This window comes from Rhynchophorus ferrugineus, unplaced genomic scaffold (assembly GCF_030347505.1).
Source record: "Rhynchophorus ferrugineus isolate W39M unplaced genomic scaffold, kcgeb_rfMv2 rfM9, whole genome shotgun sequence".
Taxonomy (NCBI): domain Eukaryota; kingdom Metazoa; phylum Arthropoda; class Insecta; order Coleoptera; family Curculionidae; genus Rhynchophorus; species Rhynchophorus ferrugineus.
Genome location: NW_027472588.1, coordinates 6,125,667 through 6,147,060, shown reverse-complemented (window position 1 = coordinate 6,147,060; position 21,394 = coordinate 6,125,667). Strand labels below are relative to the sequence as shown.

Below are 21,394 nucleotides of genomic sequence, written 5' to 3'. Positions count from 1 at the left end.
TTTCGGAGATAAACTGCTTACCACGATTTCTAATAATTATCTAATATCCCTCCACGTGTCTCCTAAATTGTTTGCTATTGAAAATTTTAGAAGAGGTAGTACACCATTTAATGTTCCGCAATCATTTCTTGAATAAATAACTGACAGTTCAGTTCATAATCGTTCTTTATCATGTGTAGAATAAAACGAACATAGGAAAGTGAGTTTATCCTCAGGAAATTTACCACAATACTCTTGAAAAGTGATGCAACTACTAGATGCTGTTTAAAATGAAATCGATCTTTTGCACAATTTATTAAAACATCACACACCTCTAAAGCAGAATTTCAGTGTCAAATTTACTGTTGCCTGGACGGCTGTGTTTATTTTCTAGTGGCTCATGACTTATTATATCTGATGCTTCAGTAATGATGTTATTAATATTATTTCGAACTTGAATAACACTGCGTTCAAAATTATCGATAGTCTCTCTTATTCCAGTACGTATTTTTCTTTGCTGCAGTTGGTTAAAAAGATTATCTACGTGGGGCATCATATGATGGAAAAAAGCTAGTCAAAAATTGAAGATCGGATCATTTAATGTATGGCGAATATAGGCTGCTGCACTACAGACTATGTTGCTGGAGAATTGATCTTCTTTTTCATCCACATTACACCTTACACATCCATTACACTCAAAGAGATGATTTCTATATTCGCACAAAAGATTAATCGTCCGTATATTAAAGTTCCAACGGGTTGGAGCGCCATGGGTGATCCCTTCTGTTTACAATTTTGTTCAACACTTTTATTCGTTGGGGTGAATTATTAAAAAAGCCAGGAATGTTTTGTAGATTTCCAAAAATACAGGTACTTGCTTATTTGTGGAAGCAGCTTTAGACATAATTAAATTTAAATGCTGCGCATAAATTAATGCTTGAAAGCTTGCATGTTGGCCGCTCATGTGTGTATCTCAGTGTTTCTACATTACATTTTTAAGGAATCAAGTAGTTCCAAAAACGCTCAATTGGCTCACTATCGTGAACATATCTAAAAATATCTACCAGTTGAGAATTTGCAACAACATCGTGGTTTTGTCCGCTATGATCGCCAACAATGAAGAATTATTAATTTTCTCAATTATTTGTTCACGCCAAACTTCAAGCAAACACTGCAAACCCGAAGAGCCAATCCAAACGCTATACAAAATTTAATGCATTTTATAATTTTTCATAAAACATACCTATTCTTTGACACATTTTCATTATGTTTCTGTATATTTATCCAATACGTAGAATCTAATTGATTCATAACATTAGTTGACCCTAGTAATGCAAATTCTATAACATTATGAAGATGGATTTTAGAGTTTTCATGCGTTCTTATTTTAAAACTTAAGTGCTCTAGATCGGTGACCCCTATTTCTGGCCAAGCTTTAACGCCGCCAAAAAGTATGCAGGGAAAACAGTACAACGCATTTTTTGTTACATTCACAAATCCATTCATTTTTTAAATAAATATCTCTATTAAATTTACGGGAGTAACTTTTCCCTCCACTTGCACCAGATTTCTCATATATTTGGTATCTTTTCCTTTAAAATCCAACTTGTCCTCGTAAGAATTAAAAAAAAATTTCTTCACGTTAGTTAAATTAAAGACCATTTCCATAGTCACAGTTATATTGTTATTATTAACTGGTCGAAAGGCGCGTAAAATTCCAATACAGATAACCGATAAAACATACAGGCCATACTTAAAACTTAAATATTCCATTTAATCCTTAATCTCCAATTAATCTTTAATCCTCCTCTCCGTAATTACTCCACTTAAATATCGACCTTGTTTGATACTATTTGGACGGACACGGGACAGCGGAGTACCGCGCAGGTGTCTGAAGGAGCTCACAGAGCACGATCGTGCGGCCCAGATAAATAATAGTGATAGCGTGAGTCGGTGCCTACCGACGGTAGGTTATTCCATTAGTCCACGTTACTTCCGTGGCTCGCACTTCCATTGCAGTTATTTTGAATCATTTATTACAACAAGAATTTGCGAATGCTAAGTGGGATTTACTTTTTGGTAAGTAATAGAAAATATTTAAGTATTTTAGTGATATTACATAATTATTTTTTAATAACTAACTTGCCGCCACTAACTATTCACAATTTAAACTTATTGTCCTTTGATATCAGTAAAAGAACTAATTGTATACTTCCTTGGCAATGATAAATACATGTATAAATATGTTTCCTTTAGATTTTGTTGAAATTAATTTGAAAAATAATGATCTTACCATTATAATGGTGCTTCCTTTCCAGATCCATAATTAATGGATAGATAAAACTAGTTAATGTCGATTTTCCCTCACTCTTACCACCACCAATTCCACTGGAGGTGGACCTGCGATTTGATTTTTTACTCTCTGAAAACGAAAAGGTACCCGTTGTAGTGATAGGAACGTTATGGCATCCGGTGCGCGTTCGAACCTTTAGCCTCGGCCAAGCTGGCGTCTCCCCGATGATCGAGAGGGCTAGAGTCCCGAGCTGGTCCTTGAGAAAGCGAACTCCTCTTCTCCCAATCTTTGTCTCGGTCTCGATCGCTGCGATGGTGGTGGTCTCTGTCGTTTCTGTCCTTTCTGTTGTCGGCTAGTAGCGACTGTGGTACCGGCTGTAAAAAGTATGTAAAGTCCGTTCAATAAAACAATGAACTCACGTCAACTAAAGGTATGATGTCAAAACGTCGCAATATTGTCGCATCACGTTTGAGGTTTAATTCATTTTGGTTTTGACATATAACTAAATTCCAATTGAAATAAAATAATGAAACAAAAAAAGTTGTATACGATTTATATTAAGTAATAATAAGTAGCAAGTTAAAATGTATGAAGACAAGCAAAGCGCCGAAACAACGACAATCGGATGATTTTTGTAGGCTGACTCGGTTACATGTTCAAAGGTATCACATAGCACCATATCTCCTTTTAACTAGAATCAAATGAGAAGGAAGATTGTCTGATTTTAAAACGAATTTACAATTTGCGATAGGCAATACATTCGATATCTTGATGACGTGAGTTCACTGTTGTTTTTGAATAGACTATAGATGTTAGCTGACGTGCTCGGTGAAGTTACTAGTTTGTGTAACACAAATAATTTGGAAAAAACTTTGAGGAAGAGAATGCGATGAAGAATGAGAATGTTCCAACTGTTCGAGGTAGCCCGCCTAATTATTAAATCAATGACAATATGGATATTGCGAGTGAAAAAAAAACCTTTACAAAACCAAGAGGCAGTGAATATTTGATTTTTTTAAATCTACAGCTGCAAATGTGATGCCGTAAATGAAGATGATTAAAAGAAGTAAAAGATAACCTGGTAGCTTTCACAAGGTTGTTTGTTCGTTAAGTTTGATATGAAAAACACGATAGAAATACCATGATTTAGCTGAACCATGAGAAACAACGGAAGATTAGAGAAGCTAAATCTGCCGAATCAGGTGGATATATTACAACAAATGTGACATTAATTCATTGATTTTTGTCATCGTTTGTTGAGCTTTAGATGCAGTTTCTTGCCTTGTCCATAAACATTGAAAAATCCCTTTAGTACTTTATTTCATTCTATATATAGCAAAACACCCATTTTGTATATAATTCTAAGAAATTTACTTTGGATTGTTCACACTGATGAGATGCCTCATATTTGTACTAAATCTCTCTTGATTGATCGACGATGTGATAATCAATAAAAAAATAAAAATGACGAATTTAAAAGTGTCACTGCTTGTTGAATTGAAGTTACAAAGCGAATTTATGCACATCCATCTCAAATTAAAGGAAGGTTACACTCTATATAATTAAGGAAGGTAGGTAGAAAATGATCTAATTCATTCTCCATCATAGATTATTTGGAAAAGTTCATTGTATATATTATATGTAAATACATTTCATCAACCACAAATATAAGATTTCATTGCAAATTGACTGTTTTAAGAGTATACTATGAATGGCCCCTGTATCTTCATCACATTTAATGTTCTTGTTGATTATGTTATCTACACTGGGGACAGCCAAAGTTTTCTATTTGTTTTCTTTCTCACTTTGGTAGCATTTTATTAAGTAATTGTTTGTATGATCAGATTAAGGATTGTTATTTAAGAGAAACCGATGTTGATATTAAAGTTATAAATTCAATAATTATGGGAAACAATATCCTATACGTACGGGTAGATTCTTGTCTGTCCTGCAGTGATTGAGGTTGGAGTCTTTCGGCGGCGACCTGGAAATGGCGGAACTGGAACCGTTCTGATAGTTTAGGTTCTTTTGATTCGAGGATGTTATATCTTCGCTCTGCAACTTCATGTTGTTCCCTTTCACCGTCATCACCCAGTCGGTCGATTCAATATCACTGTCCACCTTGGGCTCCTCCCTAAAAAAATCATCGGATTTACATCAATTTTGTCGTCGTTTTTCACGGGTGGCGACTTACGAGTCAGAGTTTTCTGATTCCGTTTCACTTTCCTCGTTCCTCGTGCATTTCCACTTCTTGTACCTGTCAATAAGATCTATCAGATAGGAGTTCTTCTTCGCTTTTCGTATAAAAGGATATTTGAGCAGTTCTTTGGCGGTTGGTCTCTGTAATCGAAACAAACATAATTGCAAAATGTCGTTTCGGATTCGTCTCGCCCATCAACCTACATTTTCCGGATCCTTGTTCAGGCACGCTTCGACGAAATCCTTAAACTGTTTACTATAACTACCCGTAAGCTGTGGTGGATTGTTTTTGGGAATTAAAAACAACACCCTCATTGGGTGCAATTCCGAATTGGGAGGTTCCCCCTTGGCTAGTTCGATGGCGGTTATGCCCAGTGACCATATATCTGCTTTGGAATCATATGCGGACTGCTTTATAACTTCTGGGGCCATCCAGAATGGCGTTCCTAAAGGACAAAACGTGATTAGTGCGAAAAACTAAACCACATTGTATTTTGTTCCAGTAAATTTATATTAATTCATTTTCTTGGTAATTATTTGGATATAAAAAGTTTATTTTATTATCGTTGTGATTAATAATTCTTAATTTGTTTAATTAATTATTTCTAAAAATTTTTGGAGTTAAAAAATTTAGAAAGAAATAACTGTTGACGAAGTTTCATTGTAAGTTTGTAACAGTTTTTTGATGAAAATGTTTTCTAGATTTTTGAATTCGGGAACTGCTTTAATTGCAGTTGTGGTTTTGGAAGAATCTTCTTATTTTATTGAAGAAAGGGGTTTTGTTTATTTCAGTAGTGTTATTTTTGTCGAATAAAATTTCTTTTATGTTTAAGCTTTAAAAAATTCGTGTTCTGAATGTAACAACGTCTGAAACTGGGTTTTTTACCAACAAATGTGTTTCTCTTGCTGGTCGTATTGGTCAGTTGTCCAGCTACGCCAAAATCGGCTAATTTAACGTCGCCCATCTCGCTTAACAGAACGTTGGCGGCTTTGATATCCCTGTGAAGTTTCCTTTCGCTATGGAGATAGTCAAGGCCCTTCAGAACTTCGCGCAGTATTATTGCAATATGCATTTCTTCGAAGTTGCCCGCTTTCATCAGGTCGAGAGCAGAGCCTCCTCCCAGGTATTCCATGATAATCCATAGTTTTGTTCCCTACAAAAAAACATGGCTTTGTTTTAATTATGTTGTTATAATATACATAATAGTTTTATATCATTACAAAAACTTGACTTCATGCCTCAAGGCTTAAGATTTAAGAAAATGATTGCTCAAAATTAAGAAAATATAATTAGACATTCTGTTTTTTTAAGGAAACTCTAAGTTTAAATATGTATCCTAACGTGAACGGAAATAGCAAAACAATTTCTTTCAAAAACACTGAGCTTTCATAATACGTTACTTTCAGTTTTCCACCCACAGACATGAAGCACGCGAGAAAAATGTAGGTCGGTGATAATTTTCTGCTTAAAAGAACAAACCGTGGGAGTTATTACATGAAAATTGAACAATACACTTCGTTAGATTTTCTAAAATCCATTTACATCCCGCTAAGAATCAAAATTGACCAGAAATATGTTATATTCCAATATTGTTATATAGATAAATCACAGTCTGCTTGATAAAAGTGAATTATCTTATAGCAAACAATTAAAAAATAGATACAGTAAAACACAAGGAAAAAAGTTGAGAGCTTTTGACTTGTTTCCTACATACAGTGGGATATCAAATTAGCATTATCATCAAATTTTAGTCGAATATCAATTTATAATGATTATTTCAAAACATACGACTAAAGATATAAAATGATTATATTGTTTGTGATAAACAAAAGATAAACGTATCTTACAAAATAATCCAAGTTTAATTAGTGTTCTGTTTCATTTTATGTTACTACTTTTTTTCACATTACCAAAAACAATAAATTATTTATTTGGAAAAATATATGACGAATCATTAACAATTATGCCCAATAACGTTATGTGAGTTTGTAAAAAAGCTATTAGCAAATTGATTATAAAGTGCGATGATTTCGAGTTATGTAATATCAATGCAGTGAGTTTTTGACAGTGTTACGTAATTAATTTTAATCATTAGAATTTTGATATTTTATTGACTAAAGAGTTTTTTAATCGATATTTTTCGATAATTGTAATTGTGGTTGGTATTATTTTGAGGGAATTTGATCAAAAACCAGTGTTTTAATAATGAGATTAAAAATACTTTGATTTTGATCGCCTTTCAATGTAGTTTAGTGGATTTCCGCGTGTGTTGACATTTATTATGACTTAATTTTGACATAAATTTTATACTTAAATGGTGAACTAACTGGCGAACCTGCTAAAGCTACAGTTGCAATAATTTTTACCAGAGTTACATCACTTCTCTTCCAATGTAAATAACAAAGCATGTCTACTTTACCTTGAGATAAGACCCATAATATTTTGTGACGAAGGGACTGTCGCACTGGGACAGTACCATGATTTCCTGCTGGATGTCCTCGATTTCATCTTCGGCTTCTTCAAGGTCGATGATCTTGATAGCCACCACTTGCGTCGATCGATTGTCGATACCTTTGAATACCTCTCCGAAGGAACCTTTGCCGATTCGTTCTTGTTTCGTAAAAATTAGTTCAGGATCGACCTTCTGCAAGAGAAAAAGAACATATTGTTAGTGTTATTCACAGACCTTATTTGGTAAAAAAATTTCAAAACTGATACCAGATAGACAACTGACAAGATATATGTGTAGGTTTACCGTTTCAGAATACTATATTTTTCAGACGACCGATTAACATATCAAAAATATTTTACCTGTCGTAATATTCAAATAATATCAGCTAATTGGCTAATTTAAATATCAACATTTACCACAATAATAATAAATTTACTCAATACAAATACTACACAGGAATGCATGCTAGTAAATATAAACAACCGATAAAAAATATAATAATATTAATATAATAAATCAAAAATTTAACACCAATTATGAATAAATATGGTGAATGCGCCATGAAGTATAAAAAATTGATCGGTCTACTAGGGAAGGATTTAATTTGATGAAACATAATGACTTTCAAATCAAATTCTAAATCTATTTTGGAGACGTGTAAAAGTAATAAGAATCAACTTTATCGAAAAAAAAAAAGATTAATAAAATATGGTGAATGCACTGTGAGATTTAAAATTGTTTTAATGAAACATATGAATAAACATACTTAGTTTTTTAAAATAGACAATGAATGGGTTTTATATTATCAATTAACAATAACTATTTCTTTATACATAGTAAATTGAGATAAATCACATTTGTTGTTACAACAATTAAGGTAATGGACCAGTCAGTTTTCTTGGAAAAAATAAAATAATCATATATTTCACGAACAGTATCGATAATATGTTATCATGATACCATTCTGAGATATATATGAGCCTGAGATATTCTAATAATAAATAAACTACCAAAGAGTAATATATATATATATATATATATATATATATATATATATATATATATATATATATATATATAATAAGTTACTCTGCATTTATGGTTGATACATAAATTTGGTAAAAATTTTTTTTGATAAGCATCAGATGATTCACTGTGAGACTGATTGGTTTTCGGGGATTACTGTTACTATAACGTATCATCACATATAATATATTTTTGTTGTACCTTTCAAAGTAGGAATGTGACGGAGAGACATGACATATTGATATATCAGAGGATAAAAAGTATCGATACTTCTTTTTAAATATATCGATATTTTTCCGGCATTTCTAATATTAAAGATATTTTTAAAACATTTTATAAACCTTTAACAATTTTAATATTAATAGTATTATAACCGGCTTTGTTGGCGCAGTGGTAAAGGCGACAGGACGGTCCTCCTACTGTTATGATAGTCGCGGTTTCGAATCCCGCTGGGGCATGACCGTAAATGTATGTTTGTGATTGTTTGAATTTGTGATTATCCTAGGCAAGAGTGTAAAATCCGAGAAGAAAAATGATTCCAGACACGCCAGTATCCAGGCTGGGTAAGACCGGATGTCTTCTGGGATGATTTCTAAGTTAGTCACTCGCCAGTCGGTAGGCTTAAGGCCGAAGACCGTGGTTCGGAGCTCACGTTAAACTGTATATCCAGTCCAGATAAACTCTCGTTTTGAAAAAGCATACTTTAAAACCTATTTAAAAAAGTTTTAAAATTAAGTACCTAAATTATTTTTTAAATGTCCAACTAATACCTAGTTTTCTTTTTCGGAAAAATGTCAACAAAAATATCGATATATCGGCCAAAAATATCGATATTTTTAGGCATCCCTACTTCAACTCCCTCAACAAACGGATATTTTTGCGACAGACTGAGGACGTTTTTTGGTCATCAAAATAATAAGAATAAAAATATCGATAATTTTTAACAAATCAATATATTTCACAAGTCATTAATCATTTTTTAGTCTTCAAAAGAATAAATTATTGTATTAACTTATCGATATTTTCCCCAATATCAAATAAAAAGTCATTATAGATATTTTTCAAATGATTACTTTCTATTTCTATTTAGTATTGTAATCTTGGAATGCATATAAATCTTCTATGAAATCGATATATCTTATATTTTCTTAAAAAAATCGAAATTTTTTCTCCTCTGAATATTGAATAGGCATCAAACACGATATTTTACAGACCAATGACATTTTTCTTAGCTTTTTGGAGTAACAATTATTTGCTTAAACATTATTTAGAACTGACACTCAGTCATAGTCACTCAGCACTGAATTTTCTCTTTTTTTTTTTGATGGATTCATGAACTGAGACTTATTGTATTGACATTTTTACCGCTCCATTGTAAAGAACCTCTGTTTTATTGTAATTAGGGCGAACCGCCTTAAATCCAATTAAAATAGACAGAAGAAACCTTAGAATCCGATGACAATAGAATATTGATCGATTGTTTTCAGTATTTACTTAAAATAATGAAGACGCATGGTTATTAATAATTCTATATTATATATAAGTATGATGTTTGCTAGATTAGATTACTGTTATGATAATTATTTGAGGCTAATTTAAAATATTAAGTGTCCAACAGACAATGCTTTTTGGAATTTTATTGCTAACAGTTGTTTGTGATTGATTGTAACCATTATAATCATGACCTAATATATGAATAGACGAACTATTATATTGAAATTGCTATAAAGATTGAATTGTTTATATTTTTTTACTATAAAATCATCTTAATATAAAGTCCTTAAACAAGGCGTTAAATATTATGCTACCTGTCTTTTAGGATAATTGTTATAGCCTTATCATTAATAAATATTAAGTGAAAACATCGCATATCAACGTTTTCCAACAAGCTCACATATTTAGAGATCGTAGAAATAATTTTACGTAATATATAAAATGATACACTTTGGAATTGTATGATATAAACACATTAAAAAACAGATAGCGCGATGATTCAGTGGATAGAAACAAACTCCAAATAAATCAACATTTATTTGTATTTACTTTCAGATACCAATTATTTCTGATAAAAATATAAGAAAATAATGTAAACTCACTCAAGTTAAAAATAAGTCCGGATAAACATCACCGTCAATAATGCGATATACCCCAAAATTGTTTCAGCTTTTTAAAATAATTACTGAAAATTTTATCAGTACGTCTCCAACGAGTTCGTTTATTTAGAGATAGTAACTTGTCTAAAAAAATAACACACTGGATTTATATGATAAACAAACAGTAGTCATTTAAATATTTACAGAAAAAGTTTATTAATATATTTCAACGAACTCATCATGTTCAAGAAAAATAACATATTTCGGAATATATTTTTAAATTATTTCAGGAGTAAATATATAAAGTAATGTAAATTTGCCTAGTTACAATTATATTTGGAGAAATGTTGTAGGATCTCGTAGAGAGAGTCGAAAGAGTATCGTTTATTTATTTTTAAATACATATACACATAATAATAAACAACAGTCGAAAAATATAAAAGAAAAATATAATTCTTTTGATATCAGAAAAAAATTATATTGAGTTGGGGAAAAGTAATTTCGGTTTTCCTAATAGATGGTTTTAAAGTCCTATATCGTCAGTAATACTTATTCAATGAAGCCATATTATAGTGAGTGCGTGAAACTTAACAGTCAGTAGAATATTCTAAAGAAAAGGTTATTCGTTGACCCAATCCTCGAGTGCCTTTTTTACTAACTAGGGTGTATCTGGATTGGACTAAAATAAGTTCCCAATTCCGATTGGCGAGTGGCCAATGTAAAGGTCATTTCAGAAGAATCGACAGCTATGGCAACAGTAGTAGGACCGTTCTGTCGCCTACAAAGCTGGTTCCCTTATTAGTGTTTGAAATTTAAATTTATATAAATAATGTTGCCTTGAAAACAAAAAAATCCCAACCCATTTTATAAAATTAGTAGTTAGGCCTAATATTACATGTTGCATATTTTTCATATTCTTCTTTCATCTATGATTCTTAAGAGTTAAAAGCTCTTATCACCATTGTTTTCAAGAATTTTGCATACGTCTGACAACTGGTCGCCGTCCGGTTGTCAGATGTAGGCTAAATGATTCAAAATATTAGTTATAATTATTACAGGTCATAAACCGGCAAATATTATGTTAGCCCTTTATTTTGATAAATTTTAAGTCGCTCCGTAATATATCATATTACTTTGTTTGAAAATGTCGAAAACAATAGACATTCAGGGTCACAAATTGATGAAAAAGGAATGAGATAACGGAGTAATTAATTATTGATGATATTAAATAACATAAGTCCCTACAATTTTATTGAAAATGTGTTTTAGCGGGTCGCTGCAGTGCTAAATATTACTGTGGGTATTGTGAGTAGCATCGCTTACAAAATGAGGAATAATACGTTAGATTCACCCAAGAAAACCCGTCTACATACAAAGTGGGTGACGAATCTTGACACTGGCTCTATTCGAGATCAAATATACGAAATGAAGGAAGTACACAAACTATTTTATGGATATAAACATAATTTAATAACATTATTTTAGAGAAAATTGTCTCTCTGGGAAGTATACATAAAAGAATTGGGGACATGCAGCTTTTTGAGGGATGTAAGACACCCTTTCATACAGTCTTACAGGGCATAGGGTTTAAATGGTGTGAAGAAAACCCTCGGAGAGGTTTAATGGAACTTCCAGACATTACCTTAAAAGAATTCAATTAATGGCATAAAATAATATAAGAAACTTGAATATTTCAAAATGGTTCATTGGAGCCCTCTTGGCAAGACAGTAACACAAAAAGTGTAAAGTCAATAAAAATTGATGGAAAAAGGTAAAAATTACAATAGTATTCAATTGGGTTTTGTTGGTCATTATATTTATTAACAGTTAATTGTAGATATATTGCTGGTTGAGAAGGATATTCTATCAAAAACTGTTTGGATATGTGGAAAGAAGCATTGTCAACCATAACACCTTCGGTTTGGATGAACTCGATAAGACATACAGAGGAAGTAATTGATAAATGGTTGAATCTTAAACACGTTTTAGACAGATTAGAAATTGACAGCTCAGTGATTCAATTGGACAGTGAGTAGTAAAGTGAAAGTTACTGAAGGAAACTTTCAAGATATGTGATAATGCTGTGCAATGCTGGAAATTCCTGAGACAGAGTGATGAGAGTGGAAACAACTAAAGGTATGCACATAATTAATTGAATATAATTATAGAGAGTGGTATTGTAGGGCGTGAAAGATTTGTGTGCACAGATATGATTGTAATTGTTCAAAATTAAACATAAGCATTAGGTTAGAACGTATAAGGAGATAATGAATACTAAAGGTTTTGTAGATATGGTAAAGGCACTAGACAGAATTCAGTGATTAATTTTATTAAGAATGGTGTACACAGGTAGTAGCAGAAGAAATAAAAATACAGTGATACCAAGATGACTTGACAAGTAAACACACCATCGAAAGAAACAAGAACTAAACGTAAAAAGTAAATATGCTCTCGAATGAAAGTAAAATACGTTTCTCAGATATACAATTGTTGATTAGGTGTATTAGGCCTCCAGGGGGATAACACTACATAAAAAAAAAACGCGCCTAGAAACTCTAACTCATGGATGATGTGGAAAAGAGTTCAATGTAAACAAAACAAATCTAACCTACAAACTATTATACTCGTGTTCTTAATTGTAGTTTTAAGTCCTTCGATAATATATGTATTAGATGTACTATAATGTTAAAATAAATTATATTTGATAACATTTTTGTTCAATTATTTTATTTAGATTAGAATTTTCTTGTATGTCAAAGTCAAATTGAACTAAAACTCAGAGTTGATGCGGCAACATTGTAATGTTTCGACGTCACAAATACTTACACGCTTACGCGTAGATTTCTAAATGTCTTCTATATATTCTAAATGTCAAGTATTAATAATATAATGAATGAATTATATTATAAATGAATTAATAATATAATGAAAGTCTATTAATTATGAAAAGTTTAATATATATTTTTTAAAAATTCATACGCACTAAAAAAATAGTTCTATCCTACACGTGAGTCATAGAACAATATCCACCGGTTTCGAACTACCAGCTGTAACACAGCTCATTAGGGAGTTATCTGACCTTGTCGTAATTCGTGCAAATATTGATAAAAACAGTTTTACACACAAAACAACGTTCAGTGGTAAGCTATAACGATAATGCCGAATGCGTGTGTTGTAATAAACATTCCTCAGTTTCTTAGAACCGAAAATATATTTTTTATTATTAGGTATAACAAAAACATATATATCAAAACTACTAATACTGTTAAAGTCGAATGAATTAATGTTAGATTGTACACCCTGAATATTTCTACAACCTTTGAAGTAAATCAGTCTCCGTCCAGTTCTTGATTCCTCTTTCTGATGCAATCTAATAAATTCTAGTCTCTTTCGTCATTGCTGTTTTATTTATCGTACTATATCTATTCTTCAAGCTCATTTTTAATTTGTATCGACCTCCTCCAACTCTTGTGGAATAATAGTTAATCATTATCTCTGCACTATAGGTTAAATATTGGTCTTATTAAAATTTTATGGATTTTTAATTTTGTCTTTCTTGGCATGTTTACTCTTCGATAATCTTTTGTTTGTTTTTATTTTATCTTATATTTCCTATTGGTACAGTTCCTAGATATTTAAATTTGTTATTTTCGTTTCTTTACTGTTTATATTTTTAACTCTGTTTTTGGATGAGAAAACTAGACAAAAAAACAAAACAAGAGAAAGCCTCTTTCTTCATCATATCACCTCAGTCTCAATTGTTGTCCTTTTGTTCATTTTTATAACAGTTTTTATTACATATCTTCTTTTAACTATTATGGTTATTTCTTCCAATTATCCTCGTTGGTATACTTCCCTGCTTTATTCTTTATTTTTTATGATGTTACACTGATTTTCTTTTGGGTTAGTGAGATTTAGATTTGGTTATATTCCAGAAAACATTCTCAAGAACAGAATCACTGGTTTTTTTTAAACGCTTCTAAATATTCGAATATAGAAACTATTTTGTTTTTCAATTGTGTCACCTGGGACATTATTTGAATAAACTGTGAATGTTCTGCTTCTTTTTCATTGTTATTGTAGACTTACCAATAGTAGTTTGTCTTTAATTTTTAATTATTCTCTTTGATAATTGATTTGTTATTTCTCAATCAAACTTCAGCCTTTGGCTTCAGTCAAGGCTTTATAAAGGAATCTTGTGAGTAAATCCTTAATTTTTCTTTTAAAATATGTGTTATGTGCATTTTCAACCTTAATTTTGTTGTTGCTAGTGAAAATATACATCAAGCTTTGATTATGTAGAATAATATCAGTGGCATATATAAAAGAGACTATAAAAGTTGCTGATGCAACTGTGTGTTGGAATTTATTTTGAATGTTTTACAAAAGACGGCGTAGTGGATAAAGGAGGTAATTTTCAAGGGAAAAACGAAACATGTAAATTAAGGATGCACAAGTAAAAATTATGAATGTATTGACGGAAAAATGACTTGAATAATCCGAATGCATTTAACTGAAAATAGTACTATTTTTAGTCGCTAGTTTTTTGACTATCGACTGTTTCGACTATTTTCAGTCGATAGTTCCCAACGCTAGTTTTAACCCACTCATCGTATTTCCAGATTTTACTCCGTTTGATTGTTATTTTCTATTTGTTGAGCTGCATGGAGATAGATGCATGATTCGGGCTCGATTATCCGAAAGTTGGTAAAAAGTACTAGCTGGCGATTGATAACATTTTGAATAATATTTTTTAAAATTATCATTCGAATATTTTTTTCTTCAGTAGCTAGTAGTAAAATGAGACTTGAAAAAAAAAACAATATAATCTCATCAATTATACAATACCACTTTTCTTGGTTGGTTAACAACATTCCGATAATAATGTAAATGTAGAATTGTTGAGAACGGCTGTACAACCTTGATATACGATATGCGTAGTTTAGTGTAAATATTTGATGAATAAAAACGTATCTATTCCATTTCAGCTACAATCTGGTATCTTAATTATACCATTTACTCATTAAATTTGATATTACATTGTTAAAATAGTTTCTAACATAATGCACTTCTATATTAAACGCAGTTTTCTAATGAAAAATAACAAACCTCTATTTCAGTATAACCGAATGACTCCCTAATTAGTAAGTATTAATGAACTTACATAATACAATCCAATGTTACAATTTATACGGTTATGTTGTAAGTGACTTTCTCTTAACATTTATTCCATTGAAAATATGCGGAGAATTGTATCAAAACATTCAGATTTCGCGTGGATATCAAAATGTGTTTTATTGCCTCCGAAAGTTGAGTTTTTGTGATAGTAAAACATATTTCCGTTTTCAGTTGAGGTACCTAATTTAAAATGTGTCTTTAGAGGCCCGCCAATAGGTTCTTCTTTTATCAAATGATACACTGTTGTCCTCTCGTTTAAAAGTTATATTGGTTTTAATGAAATAACTTTAGGTGAGTATGAAATATGAAGATGATGATCAAATTGAACCAGTTAGGCTTTTAATTGCTTTGTCATCGACATTATAGTCCAGATCTCAGCACCAGTAATTATTGGTTCTTTGCAGAGATCAAAAAAATGCTCTTAGGAAGGAGATTTGGCTCAATATTGAGATAATTATTGAAGTTGTTTCTTATTTTGAAAAAATTACAGAATGAATCACTATTATCAAGTACATATACTGATGACTAAAGTCTTAAAGAATTTCTTAAGGTACGTACGAAGACAAAGCTTAATAAACAGATGTTTCTAGTAAAATTCATTAAAATAGTACACTAATTAAGTAAAGATTTCTTTGATTTGAGTAAAGAATTATTATTTAATTAAGATTGAACATGCAAGCATTTTTTAAATATAATATTCAGTAATAAATACAACACCCGGTAATTTAGAGAAAGTCGAACTAACTCAAGCATGGCTAATTTATCAGATTTGGATTGAATAGAACCGAAATTAATTAATGATACAAAATTCACATTGATCACTGATTGCTAGATGAACTAGTCAATACTGATGTATGGTTTATCTATCAATATTAATCAGTAAGGGTATACCAATAGAGAGCAACACTATATAATACCAACAATTGTTTTGATTTATTTGATATATTTAACGAAAATAAGTATCTCAACACTGTAGTGATTTTGAATTTGCCTTTCAGTCACTCGAACATATTTTAGACCTGGATATATGATACTGTTTTTTCATAAAGCTTTAAAATGTTTATCTAAACGTCATTTTAAAATATTTTAAAAATAAATGTCCCAACACTGTAGTGATTCTGCATTTAGTTTTCAATGTTTAGCCCATATCTATGTCTGGATATACGATAATATTTTTCGTAAAACACTATAATGTTGATGTCATTACTATTGTCAAAAAATAAACAGAAGTATTCCAACACAGTAGTGATTTTGCATTTGTTCTTCGACTGTTCGAACCTATTTAGACACGGATATAAGATTTTATGTCATATCTATTGTCAGAAAAAACAAAAAAAAGTGGGCCAACACTGTAGTGGTCTTGTATTTGTTCTTCAAGGTTTCGAACACATTGAGGTCTGGATATATGATGTTGTTTTTCATGCAATCTTGCAATGTTTTTAGATTTTTTCCTGTGAAAATGGAATGTGTGAATGGATGTGAAATGATTTTTTTTCTGTTGGGGCCATCGAATTTCACGAAGATCCATCCATCCTTCTACCTCATCATTATAGCTGTGAATAAAGCAATAACTTTCCTAGTGCTTCTCTTTGCAATACAAGGTGGATTTCTGATTCAAAATACATGTTTTTGTTATCAGATATAAATTTAATTTTTTTACTGGTTATTGCATTAGAAAATCTAAAATATCCTATCGCTCAATTTACTGGTTTCAGATTTGGACAGTTTAAAAATTGAGATCTTCCAGAGGCGATGGGTCTTTTGCGGCAGTGATGACAAGCCCGTGAATTTAGTGGAAACACTGCTGATACACAAATGAATAGGAGAATTGGTTTATGCGTATATTATATTTTAATAGTTCCATATTGTGCTCAGATAAATTTGAACATCCTTCGAATGTATTTAGAAAAAGACAGTCAAGAGGGTAATAATTACCGTGAAATAAGCCTTCTATACATTTTTGGGACGTTATTGACGGATCTGAATAGTACCAGGATTCAGCAAGTGTAATTCTTCTGATTCTAGATGAATTGTCGAGTAAGAAATGAACGATTCCTGGTAAAGCTCACCTTTTATATGGAAGAAACAATGAATGTAAACAAAGTTAACATTATATAATCTTTCTCATCTCATCTCATTTATCTCATTTATCATTTAACAAGGAATCCTGTGTCTTTTACTAATTATAGTAACTGTATAAAAACACTACAAGTACTGCACTTAAAGCAAACGTTTTATCATTTTTATTTTCGTCAAATTCGAAACAATGCCCGATGATAAAAAGAGAGATAACTAAATCAAACTATGCCCAAATAAGGAAACCGATTACCAAAAAGACGTTTTAGAACAGAAAACACAATAAAAAGAATCTCGACGATAAGAACGACTGTGAGATATTCGTGTATGTGATGCGAATGACGAGTAATATATTGATTATTTATGCCGGCCTGGAAAATCCAGTTATGTATAGACGAGATAATGTCAGAGCGTGTTAAGTCCTACGATTGCTTGTGGACGGACGTTTTGATACTTACAGAGGCAAAATCTCTGCCGCCTCTGCCGTTCATGGGCTGCACGTTGTGCCCGTTCCGTTCGTGGGGAAAGATGGTGATGTTGGCCGGCGCTGCCCACGAGGCCGGGCGATTGGTCCATTTCTTGTTCCCGCCGAGGAACCCGCCGCCGCCTCCACCGAGATTCAGCGGTTCCAGAGTGGAGGGATGACGGGATATGGCGGTACTCTTCTGAGCCGAACTCCACATTGTGTTCTTGCCTGCAACTACTAACGGTACTACGAGAAGAACCAAAACAACACTATGCACGCCTCTGATTCGGCCGGTAGGTCGCGCTCTTCATGTTCTTCGACTTTCACTATCGTTGCCTGTACGGTACCCACACCGACACACAATCGACGATACTATTACGCGCTGTCGTCGTCTCCCGTCGCTTATCGCATTTGCTCGCTTCGATGTCGAGATATCAGCGAGACCTTATCTAGGATGGGATGAGAGCGGGTTCCATTAAAAAAAGGACGAAACAAAAGCGGCAACCTGCTATCTAAAAATAAAAGGAATCCGTGTGATTAGTCACGACAATGAGATCATTCGATTTGAATGCCTGTTGAGGTTTGTCGTTCCGCCACGGGGGTATTTCGAATCGATAGATTAAGTAATTGCATTGTATGCTTATTCAAGTTTTTCGGTGTGTTGTATTAATGTTTGAATGAGTGATTTCAACAAGCAGCAGTGCTTTAAAATAGATGATGTTTTACGAGGTCCGATGGACGGCGGCATAGGGATATATTGTCGAGAAATATATCGATATTCGCTCGGCATCCCTAATAAACAAATATCTTTATGATATTTTAAAAAGTATTGACAATTTTAATTAATCATCGAAATTAAGTACCAAAATATTTTCTTTTAATTGAAATTAATTCTCTTTATTGAAAAAATAACGGTCAACAAAAATATCGATAATTTGCGACATTCCTATTTTAGGCTACCGTTTAAGGAATGCCGAAAAATATCGATAGTTTTAAAATAGAGTATCGAATTTTAAATTTCTGATTCTCCCCATCCCCGTTGTCCGTTTAATGAAGAATATATCGATATCAAGACTTAAGATCTTTAAAGTGACGTTATAGCAATAGAGTAGTGTAAACCTGACTCTTTGAACAAGCCATTCAAAACCAAAAAAGCGTCAGCTTTTTATCATACAAATGAAATGTTGTTACTAGAACATCTCAAATCTGACAAGAAAATAAATTCACCCAATGAATTAAAGTACGAATGTTGAAAACTTTCCAGCTTATTCGCCAGATTTAACTCCCACTGAGTTGTGGTTGTTCTCACACTTAGAAAAATGGTTTTGTTGAAAACGATTTTTATCATACGAAGACGTAATTAGGTACCGTAGAGGAGTATGTTGCAGGCCTTCGAATAAATGTGTTGAGCTTAACGAAAGTTATACTGAAAATAGTTAATTTTCTAAGATAATTTCAATAATTTTTAAGCCTAACTATTCTCAACAATAATTGGTTCAATTTCATTTTAAATAAACCACTTTTATAAAAAAGACGCTTCAAGTTAATATATATATATATATATATATATATATATATATATATATATATATATATATATATATATATATATATATATATATATATATATAGATTATGGAATATTTAGTCAGAATAAATGGCAAATCAAAAAAGCTGTTTAGAACATAACATTAAGGCTGTTGTCAGAAATAGCAATAGAATAGAACATCTATCTACTGACCGGGGAATTATCTCACGTTGTTCATTTGAGTTAGAGGGCCTTCTCGAACGTAGGATGGAGGGTCATCTTCCAAAGTTTTGACCCCATAACGCTTTAGTTACATAAACAGTTCAAAGAGCTGGATCATTTGTCTGGAATTGTATTTTAACTGAGAGATGGGACAAGGTCATACAAGCTTATGAGCACTGTTTCCAAAATTAGATTTTTAATATGAAATGCATTTGCTGAATCTGCAAAGTTAAGTACATATCTAATATCAGCCCAATAAATTAATTTTAATTGATTTACAACAGATTGTGTGGTAAATTGCATCGGGTACATTTGTAACTAACTTTATCTTGAAGCATCCCTGATACTTTTGGCTTCACTTTTCAGTGTATCATGTCGTCGAAGTGCGAACTTGATGCGAAGAAACGTCTGAATTTGTACAGAGTGAATCGAATTTACGGGAGGTCATCGAATGCTGTGTGAGGCTTACGGAAACCCTGCTCCATCGATTTCAACATGTGAAAACTGGTTTTGACGTTTTAAAAGTGGTTATATTGGCACCGAAGACAAACAACGTTCTGGACGGCTAACAAAATCTGAAGACGAAGATTTGAAGGCATTAAATAAATTAAACATACTTGGAAATATATGGATGGGGAAATGCTACCCCACCCACCGTATTCTTCAGACCTCTGATCACTACTTGTTCCGTTATATCAGTCGCGACCTGTGTGAGCAGCGCTTCATTTTTATGAAGATTCAAAAACAAAGAATGGGTCGATTAGTGGATAGCCTTAAAAGATACATCGTTCTTTCAAGATGGAATTCGTAACTTGCGTGAAAAATGGGGAAAAGTAAGACTATCGATGAACAATACTTTGAATAAAACACATTTTAGCGATTTTTCACTATAAAGCTTTGGTTTTTATGGAAAAGGAACGCTTGTCGAATCCTCGAATGTCTTATATAAGATTGTCCTCCCAAACAATAAAAGAACACTTATTTTTAAATGTCGATTTTTTTTACAGGCAATACAAAAAAATCGATATTTCATAAAAATAATAGTTTTTCCTAAAAATATCGATATTCTATCGGCATCCCTAATAAAGAAAAATATCTATAATAATATTTTTAAAAATATCGATGTTTTTAATAAATCTTCAAAATTAAGCACCAAAACATTTTCTTTTAATTTCATTTGTCTTTTATTGAAAACTAGCGACCCGCCCCGGTTTCGCACGGGTGCAATGTTGATACTAAATTAAATACACTACAGAAAAAATATGAACGTTGTATATAAAAACATAGCGGCCCGCTCCGACTTTGCACGGGCATAAAATATATATGCCTATGTCACTCAATGAAAACATGATTAAAATCGATCCAGTATTTTTGGTTCATTCATTACTGCCCTTGGCCTGCACGCATTAAATTTGGAGTAAAACAATTCCTCTTCCCCTATACTTACTATGAAGATTTCCTGCTATCTTTGGAATATTTAAATTCATACAATTTTTATTACATTACACATTTTTAAAAGCAAATTTTAAATTTGTAATATCTCCGAAAATATTTGTTTAATTTACATGCTGTAAGGAACCATATTGATCTATATTAATTGCACACTGTATTTAAGGTACTTAATTCGATAAGGATTAATGCCGTATTGCTTAAAATAGCTTAAATAGCTAAAAAAATAGGTTAATTTACGACATCACGTTAGAAACCTCTAAAATTAGCAATGTTGCCTTAGTATATTATGCATGTATTATACATATAAACCTTCCTCTTGAATCACTCTATCTATTGAAAAAAACCGCATCAAAATCCGTTGCGTAGTTTTAAAGATTTAAGCGCACATAGGGATATAGGGACAGAAAAGGCGACTTTGTTTTATACTAT

The 21,394-nt window shown here is 32.0% G+C and overlaps 1 protein-coding gene across 6 annotated transcripts in view; it reads right to left on the bottom strand.

Moving 5' to 3' along the window:
• The window catches only part of GckIII (Germinal centre kinase III), a 103,194-nt gene that overhangs the window by 3,702 nt on the left and 78,098 nt on the right, over window positions 1-21,394 (bottom strand). For 4 of the 6 annotated variants that reach the window (XM_076413219.1, XM_076413217.1, XM_076413218.1 and 1 more), the window contains exons 2-9: window positions 17,756-18,275; window positions 6,892-7,116; window positions 5,358-5,625; window positions 4,676-4,917; window positions 4,467-4,612; window positions 4,202-4,406; window positions 2,466-2,646; window positions 2,273-2,401 (exon numbers count right to left, since the gene is read on the bottom strand). In XM_076413219.1, the coding sequence (XP_076269334.1) occupies window positions 2,273-2,401; window positions 2,466-2,646; window positions 4,202-4,406; window positions 4,467-4,612; window positions 4,676-4,917; window positions 5,358-5,625; window positions 6,892-7,116; window positions 17,756-17,980 (1,621 nt within the window). In that variant the 5' untranslated portion in view covers window positions 17,981-18,275. The remainder of the gene's footprint in view (window positions 1-2,272; window positions 2,402-2,465; window positions 2,647-4,201; window positions 4,407-4,466; window positions 4,613-4,675; window positions 4,918-5,357; window positions 5,626-6,891; window positions 7,117-17,755; window positions 18,276-21,394) is intronic. The other 2 variants (XM_076413222.1, XM_076413220.1) reach the window with 1 other exon arrangement.